This window comes from Panulirus ornatus, chromosome 58, assembly GCF_036320965.1.
Source record: "Panulirus ornatus isolate Po-2019 chromosome 58, ASM3632096v1, whole genome shotgun sequence".
Classification (NCBI taxonomy): Eukaryota; Metazoa; Arthropoda; class Malacostraca; order Decapoda; family Palinuridae; genus Panulirus; species Panulirus ornatus.
Window position 1 is genome coordinate 20077219 of NC_092281.1, and position 8945 is coordinate 20086163.

Sequence of the window (8945 nt, forward strand, 5' to 3'; positions counted from 1 at the left end):
TTTTCCAATACATTTTCAGATTCGTACTTTTACCTTACCTGGTGACACCCCTTCCCTTCATCACCTGGTCACAAATGACGAACTATACCCTCATCTGTACAAAGTTTACTTCAGTATTACCTCGATTACAATTAATTACACCGGTTTATAACTCTCATCACGACATATCTCGCCAGGGAACATCTTAACCCGCTCTCACTTGTCTACAGACTTAACATACAATACCTCCAACTGGTCACAATTCACTACCTAACATCCTCATCTGGCCACACCTTACTAAAGTCTCTTATTTACAACTTACAACACACTACATTACACCCCTCACTTTTCTACAGCTTACTTCAGTACACCATCCTCTGACCACACCTTGCTACACTACTACACTCACCCAGCCACAATCATCTGTAGCCTCACTTGGCCGCTATTGGCCATGATGCATTGTTGATTGGCCAAAGGTCACTCCACTACAACCTTATTTGGTTCTACCTCACTCCACCTTCACGAGCTCATGCTTTACAACATCGTCACTTGGTCATAACCTGCATTACCCTCATCTGGGAAGACCCTAATACATCCTTTAGTGCTTATAAATTATGACAACCTGCCCGACCCTCGCCACATTTATAACACACACCTAGTCATTTTGCTTACTGCGCCCTCAACCTCAGTACATGTAACTCACTTGGTCACATTCATACACATTTATCCACATGTAGTCATATACATTTCTTACTTCATCGTGCCATGCGATTTTTTTTTCTACTTGGCCATGAGTTATTAAAACCTCACACGGCCACTGTTTAATATACCCGCACCCGTAAGTTAGTAAGCATACACCTCACCTGGCAGAAATCTACTACATCCTCACCTGACCACGTCTTGCTACAGTTTCACCGGGCCATAACTTACTACAACCTCATCTGGAGACAACTTACTACAACCTCAAAAGGCCACAACTTATTACAACCTCACCTGGCCCCAATTTACCGCATCTATACTCACAACACCCTGGTATTAACTCAGTGCACCGTCACCCGACCACATCACACTGATTGCCCACTCGGTTTTGAATTACTACGTCCTCCCCTTCTGTCCCTAGAGGATTACACCCGAAAATAACCATAATTTACGACTTCTTGACCTTGATGTGTCTGGCTATGCTCACTCTCTCGCCCGGTACAGTTTCACCGGACTACAAGCCCTCTCCTGGCCACAACATACCACATCCTCCCCTAGCCACAACATACCGCACTCTCCCCTTGTCACAACATACCGTACTCTCCCCTTGTCACAACATACCGCACTCTCCCCTTGTCACAACATACCGCACTCTCCCTTTGTCATACCATACCGCACTCTTCCCTGGCCACAACATGCCGCACTCTCCCCTGGCCACAACATACCACACTCTTTCCTAGCTACAACATACCACATCCTCCCCTGGCCACTTTGTAATACAACCTCACTCATCTTCATGTTACGCACTCGCACATTCATCAGTATATCGCAACAACCAACGCCTCCTTATAATTCGAGAATTACCAGACCTATAACTTTTGTCTTCAAATAAGGTTGTGTTAAGAAAATCTAGGGAATAGCTCTCTTTTGTTGTGTAATGTACAGAAAAAGAAAGAATATGCTAGACGTAGACACCCACTGAATATAAAAGAATCAAACACTTCGTCATTCCACAAGTCATATATATAAAGAGAGTTAGATACCCTTTGAAGGTACAATGTACATTAGTTTTCACAACGATATAAAACACATTTCCGATGATGTCAGTCAAACAAAACATGAGGTTTAAAGTTGACGTATAATAATCCTAAGCCATACTTGATGACCTGTGATAACCTTGCTTGTTCATGTCCCCAGGTGTGGAATAGTGGTCGGTGGTCCCGGCTGTGAGACCGTCCAGGATCTGTCGCTCCCATACCCTAGCTGCTGCCCGACTCTCTCTTGCCCCAACACGGACCCCGCTGCCCTGAAGGGCGAGGAGTACGAGGAATTCAACAACTGGATCGGCGAGTACTACGACGAGCCTGAACCCACAGCTTAGGGCGCGCTGACCACTCCTGCCTCCAACCGCCCCACACACACACACACACACTCACCTGACGCGTCTCAACCCCGGGATGGCTCAGCGACGGCTCACCTGCTCACCTCAGCCTTGTAATGCCTTCCCAGAGAGCGACTCCCAGCTTTGCAACACCTCAGAGATGCACTCCGACCCTGCAACACCCCCAGATATACGCTCTAGCCCTGGAACATTCCAGGTGAGTGCATCTCGACCCCTGGAACACCCATAAAGATGCACCCTCTATTCCCCCCTTCCCTCCAGCCCTGAGACAGTCCCAGACAGACTGTACCCCGACCTGGGACATCCCAAAGACGCACCTCGTCCCTGAGACGTACCAGCTGAGGGTTTATCCTTACCCTAAAACTGTCCCTGTTACAGAGTGTACCTTGTCTCCGTTGCGTCCCGGAGAGCGTGCGTTGGCCTGGTCTAGTTTCTGCTTTTCTCAGCGGCCATGTGACTGTTGGGCGGTGGCGGGGAAAGACTCACATGCAGGGGAATTTCCTCTCTCTCCACCTCCCTCCCCCAAAGGAAAATATTTTGTTAATCTAGTATTGAGTTGACTATTTATTTTTGTACAGTTTCCGTCACGTCTTCCTCGTCTGTGACTCTTCGAGATGCTGCCACTCTTTTTTTTTTTTTTGTATCCGGATCGACTCAAGTCCGGAGACTGATAGTTGTTATTTGTTTACCCAGGTCAAAACTAAATGAGTATGTCGGCAGATCGTACAGTTTGCGCAAATTTTGCATCCCCTTACCACGCGTGACTTTATCCTCTTCAGCTTTTTTTCATTCCACATTGCTACTGTATATCACTGTGACAGAGGCCAGTCCTCCTTTGAACAGGATAATTACAGTCATATTTTCACATTTTTTTTTTGCGCGTCTTCATTTTGTGAGAGCGTCGGGCGCGTGTCCAGGTAGGTGCACGGTATTAGGAGAGCGGCAGATAGATTTCTTATACGATAGACCAATTATCACTGTCTGGTGTGTAGGTCTCCTCTGTAAAGGTCCTTGAGCTGACTTCGTAGTGACCTCGACCCTCACTCTCCGATAGATCTTCACACACACACACTCTCTCTCTCTCTCTCTCTCTCTCTCTCTCTCTCTCTCTCTCTCTCTCTCTCTCTCTCTCTCTCTCTCTCTCTCTCTCTCCACCCGTGATCCCGTCTACGCTGGAACATTCGGTCTGCCATCATCACCACCAGCTTCCTATGGGGGTCTCTTACGGGAGGCACAATGGTGGCGAGTGGCAGCCAAAGTAGGATAGGCTACAACAGACGCCAGCCATCGGCCGGCCTCCCTCCCTCCTCCTTGCTGTTTTCTACATATGACACACATCACTCACACAGGCCCCCCTAGCCAGCCACCAGCCGCGCCGCGCTGGCTCACGTCAGGGATGCTGGGCGACGTCACGTCACACTCTGACCCCTCCTCACTGTGCAGTCTCTCGTCTGTGTAACATCAATGTACAAGGTGATATATTACGTCACTGATACTAGTGTACAGTGCGATGGGGGTGTTGTCAAGTGTGACATCGTAATGTGATGTCAAAGCATACCATAACATATATGTACGGCTGCTCATGTGCGTAAGACTTCATCATTCAGTGGTGTTGGCGCAGAGTGTGACTTCAGTATGCTTACAGAATGATAATGCAGTGTGATAGCAGTATGTGTATGTTATAGCAATGCAATGTGACATCAATTTTGAGATGTTAGCACATAGCAAATACATTTCTGTCCCTGTGACATCCCGTAATGGTAATGCTGTGTGACATCACTGTGTCAGTGAGATGCCAGCTTATCACAAGCACATCTCTGACATCCCTGACGTCGTAGCTGTACGATGCTCTCCAACAACAATTTAAAAGGCTTTTTTTTCTATATTTTGTTAGTCCTCTAATGAACTGTTATGATACCTTCACCTGTATCAAAATAAACTATATGAAATCATATATCGAAGGACATGATGAGCTTCACGTGCTATATTTATCGTATTTATATAAAGAAAGTTTGATGTCATCACCAGATCTCACTAGTGGGTTTACCCGGATGTCACTGTGTTTGGTGCATCTAGGCTGTAAGACATATTAATTCATTAATAGAATAATGTATCATTCTAATGTCTCATTGAGACATAATTCATATTAATGTATAATTAATGAAAGCTAAAAGAATCACAATAGACGTGAATTTTATGAATCCCAACTGGTCAAAATCACTGATGATGTCACAGCATCATTTTGTCCTAAATGTATTAGTACAAACTCATCATTAGATGTATGCCATACTTTACTGTACACTCACTTTCCATCTCATTGCTACTTGGATCTATATATTCATAAGTTAAGCTGTAGTGTTATTTGTAAGTTCCTATGTTAAGAATTCAGAACCATTGCTTCATTCCTGTTATATGATCCGGTATAGTGTCTCGCATATTCCATTTATGTGTTCATTGGTTTCACAAGTGTAGAAGGTAAGTTCATTCGTGATCCTTGTGTTCAGAATATTATTTGCTATTGTCCCACTTATTCATACAGAGTCTCGACCATGCTTTCAATGGTTCTCATTGTGTTTATAGATGATAAGGTTGAAGAGAGAGAGAGAGAGAGAGAGTTAACTTGTGTCACGTTGTTATCCAGGTTCACCATCGTCTGACTGTTTCAGAGAGTTCTGTCGTGCCCACATGGTTCAAAAGTTTACTGGAGCTTAACTGTTTGCTGTGAGGTTCATTTGTTCACGCTACAAACTCAATACGTAACGCGTGCTTCACTGGGTCACAGTGGAAGACTTAGTGGTTCACCTATAACTTGTTAGTTTATTTAAAGTTGCAGGTGTTGGGTGGGTGGTTCACGGAATGGTGAGCTGTGTCTGCCTCTTAGATGGACAAGGAACGGGTGTTCGGATGGCCTCTCAGACTCGTGACGAATGATGTGAGGACTGAGTGTATAATGAATCAGAGATTGTGATCACTCCTAAACTCCAGACATCGAAGTCAATCATCAAGACTATCGAGAGAGGAACTGAAGCTAACCTTTGGAGCAGCTGGCTATAGCTGGCCACGTCTGGTGCTCCTGACTACAATAGGACAGGTGGCTAATGATATCCTGTTGAACAGATGGTGCTAGCTAACTTGAGAATGACTCGAGCAGCTGATGAGTACTGGGCATAGCTAAGTACAACGTCCAGGGTAACAAAGAATGTTTATAGCAACGAATGATATCTGTAGCAGCTTAAAAACGGATGACGTCTATAGCAGCTAAAAACAAAACAAAAAAAAATCTGGAATAGCTGTTGGCAATAGCTTGAGCCCTTGTCAACATCTGGAGCAGCTAATAACAACTCCTGGCGCAGCTTATGGCATGATGAACGACTTAAGATAAATGGAACAGCTGATGATCAAAGCTAGAGTAGATGAGGACAGCTGGAGCACCAGATGAGAACAAATAAGCTTACTGATGATAGGCAGAACAGCTGAAATCACCAGAACAGCTGGGGTCGCTAGAACAGCTGGGGGTCACTAGAACAGCCACTGACACAGCGATGAGATATGTGATGGCAGTATATGGAACAGCTGATAAAAAACTTAAAGTGTTCACGACATCATCTGGAGTAATGGATGATATATCCAGTGCAGCTGTTGATGTGGAACTGTTACTAACATATTTCTTGTACATATAACAATGTCAGGAACAGCTGATGATAGAACACTTATTCATATCTGGATCAGCTGACTATTATAACTTTTTGAGCAACTGGTGATAACATTTTTGGTAACTTTGAGCAAAATTAGGAACAAATGATAACACTTTAAAATCTGATATCCCTCCCAAAAAAGGCTTACGATATCTTGAGCAGCTAATACTTTCCAAGGCAGCTGATATCATATGCGCCAGTAGATGATATTTGAAGTAGTTGATAACAAAGTAAAAGATAACTTGAAACTAAGGCATTTGCTAACATTCCTTGAGATATCTGACGACATCTGAAGCAGCTGGTAACATATCATTGTCAGGTAATGATAATTACCTGGAGCAGCTGATGACCACACTTGGTGGCAGCGATCGACATACAGTACAGCTGATAAGAACTTTTCGATTAGATCATAACACCAGATACAGTTGTTCACATCTGGAACAGAAGATGATAGTCATACCAAGAACAGCAGAGGCATCTAAAATAGCTATTGACTACACACCCGTTTTCCTTTGAGACGACCGAGGTAGTAAAATCTGTTTGAATATTTTTTTTAGGAAGTTTGACAAAAGACAAAGAGAAGCTACTAACGTCAGGAGAAAGTAATGGAAACGCATGGAAATAATATCTTGCGTAGGAGACGTTGATCTGAAAATCCTAAAAAGAAAAGAAGAAAAGAATAAGAGGAAAATAGAACAACCAATTCTAACATTTTAACGGAGTAGCTGAAGACATCTGGAGCAGCTAAGACCATTTCGAACAGCACAGAACAGCATGTGAAATTTCACCGAGACATGGTGAAAAACAGCAGCACCTCGAACACCTTATGGTGGCATGAAGAACAGAAGACTGACAACACTGACGCAGCTGACGAAACATTTGCATCTGGGGCAGCTAATGACAGCTATTGCAAACACCTGAAGCAACTAATGACAGAATCTGGAACAGGTATTGACAACTCATAGAAGACCTGGGTCAGACGTGTCAGGGTTAATATCTGAAAGAGCAGATGATATGTGAAGCAAAATTGTTCACTTTCTTATTAAAAAGAGTCGGTCAATTTGTCAGTAATAATTTGTCAGTAATGACAGACTATGGTGGAAGTGACGTTTGGAGCTGTGGAAGAGAATACCGAGAGCAAGCAGCTGAAAACATCTGAAGCACCTGACAACAAATTGGTGGTATGCTGGGCAGCTGTGGGTAGTTAGTGACACGCAGCATGGGTTGGCAGGCAGTGACAACCTCTAAAGCATCTGTTGACATCTAGTGCAGCTGATAATAACAGTTAGCTAGTAAGTGGTGACAAGGTGCAGCTGCTGTCACTATGTGGTGCTATTAATACCATCATCTGCAGTAAAAAGGGGGGGGGGGGGGATAAAATCTGGAGCAGCTAGTGAAAAGAGGAGTTGGAGCAGCTGGCGAAGGTATATGAGGCAGCTGATGACAGCATAAAGAGCGATATATGAACAGTGTTAGGGCAGCTAACGTCATCAACTGAAGTAATTGATAACGATATAATATCCCAAGCAGCTGACAACAATATCTAGAACAGCTGAGGGCAACTTCTGGTGCAACTATTTGTATTTGGAGCAGCTATGATGACACGCAGACATATCATGACGGTGATAATGCAGCTGATAATGCCATCTGGTGCAACAGGAAAAAGAAATTAACTTTTAAACTGGTGCAAGCGTTTTATCTTTATCGGATGTTGGTAATGTTTGGAACAGCTGGCAACATCTGGAATAGTCACTGACAACACTTCAGGAAGCCGATGCAATTTGGTTTATGAGGCAGCTGATAACAACATTGAAGCAGCTGATCCGTGGGGCAACTGATGGCACCATTTGAAGCAGCTGAAGAGTGGCGCAGCTGATGGCAACATGTGGCACAGCTGATGAAAGTGTCATATGCAATTTGGTGTAAGAAGAAACTAGGCTCATGTCTACCACCATGGAAACTTGAGTCAGAAATGGTATCTGGAGAGTATATTATATATATATATATATATATATATATATATATATATATATATATATATATATATATATATATATATTGTTTAGTATGTATTTAGTACAGCTTCATACAGCTTGAAAAAGCAACTGTTGAAACCAAGGGCAGCTACCAACATCAACGAACCTCGCCATTGTCTTACTTTTGTGTTGGTCTTTCGTGAAATTCAAAGTAACATTACACACTTCATAATAACCAACTGTGGAGATAACTCTTGTAGCGAACCGACGGATATTGCAAATGTCATTCGTCCAGTTAGTGTTACCATGCACGCACTCGGACTTTTAGAGATGGTGTGACAGGGCAGACAGACATTGTGTATAGCAGACGAGTATACGTTTTGTAAGTGCAGTTGACACAAGGTAACTCTCGCATCAAGCAACAATCGCAAAATATCCCTTAAGCCTTTCCATACCCACACTGGGACAATTTATTAACTCCTGTATGAGAACTGTAAGGGGATGTAATGGTTCACTTGACAGTATTGTAGTTTATGTATATAATTTGTGTACATAGTTTTGACATCATGATTTCAAATAAATGTTTCATGAATATTGCTATTAATTTCCTGTATCCCAAACATTTCTCCCGGAATGAATGAATATTCTGGCACATCTGCATGGTAAGTGAAATATTTTTCTTTTAAAGGCATATGTCTGTGAGAAGGTAATCCACAACAGAATCATAAAAAATCTCGATCTCACCCTGCAGTAAATTTATGGCAGTGGCAAAATCATCTCTGATGGCATTGTCTCTAGCAACCAAGATTGACCACGGACTACTTCGTAAAGAGCACACCAAGTGTATGTTACTAAATCGAAAATATTATCAAGCAATGCTAACTTCTAAATCCTGTAACTATGTGAAGTAACAATGCCACTATCTTATTTCAATGATAAACCAGTGTCGTCTACTGATTTGAATTTAGATCTATTTATGTAATACTGCTGGCGGAGGAATCGTGGCCGCAACGTCGCGCAGAAGTGGCCACATTGCAAGGTTTGTAAACAAGACGGTCACTCGACGCTTGACCGTCCACCCTGTCATTTGTGTAATCGGTGCTCATTAACTTACTGTGATTATGATACTAGCAACACGAAAACTGTTCAGTGACGTAAATTCGAGTGACGTTAAGGATTCGCAAGAGAGCAGTA

The 8945-nt window shown here is 43.1% G+C and overlaps 1 protein-coding gene across 1 annotated transcript in view; it reads left to right on the plus strand.

Moving 5' to 3' along the window:
• The window catches only part of LOC139766632 (U-scoloptoxin(16)-Ssd1a-like), a 25369-nt gene extending 19466 nt beyond the window's left edge, over window positions 1-5903 (plus strand). The window contains exon 3 of the mRNA XM_071695507.1: window positions 1876-5903. Within this exon, the coding sequence (XP_071551608.1) occupies window positions 1876-2059 (184 nt within the window). The 3' untranslated portion in view covers window positions 2060-5903. The remainder of the gene's footprint in view (window positions 1-1875) is intronic.
• Window positions 5904-8945: the final 3042 nt, after the last annotated feature.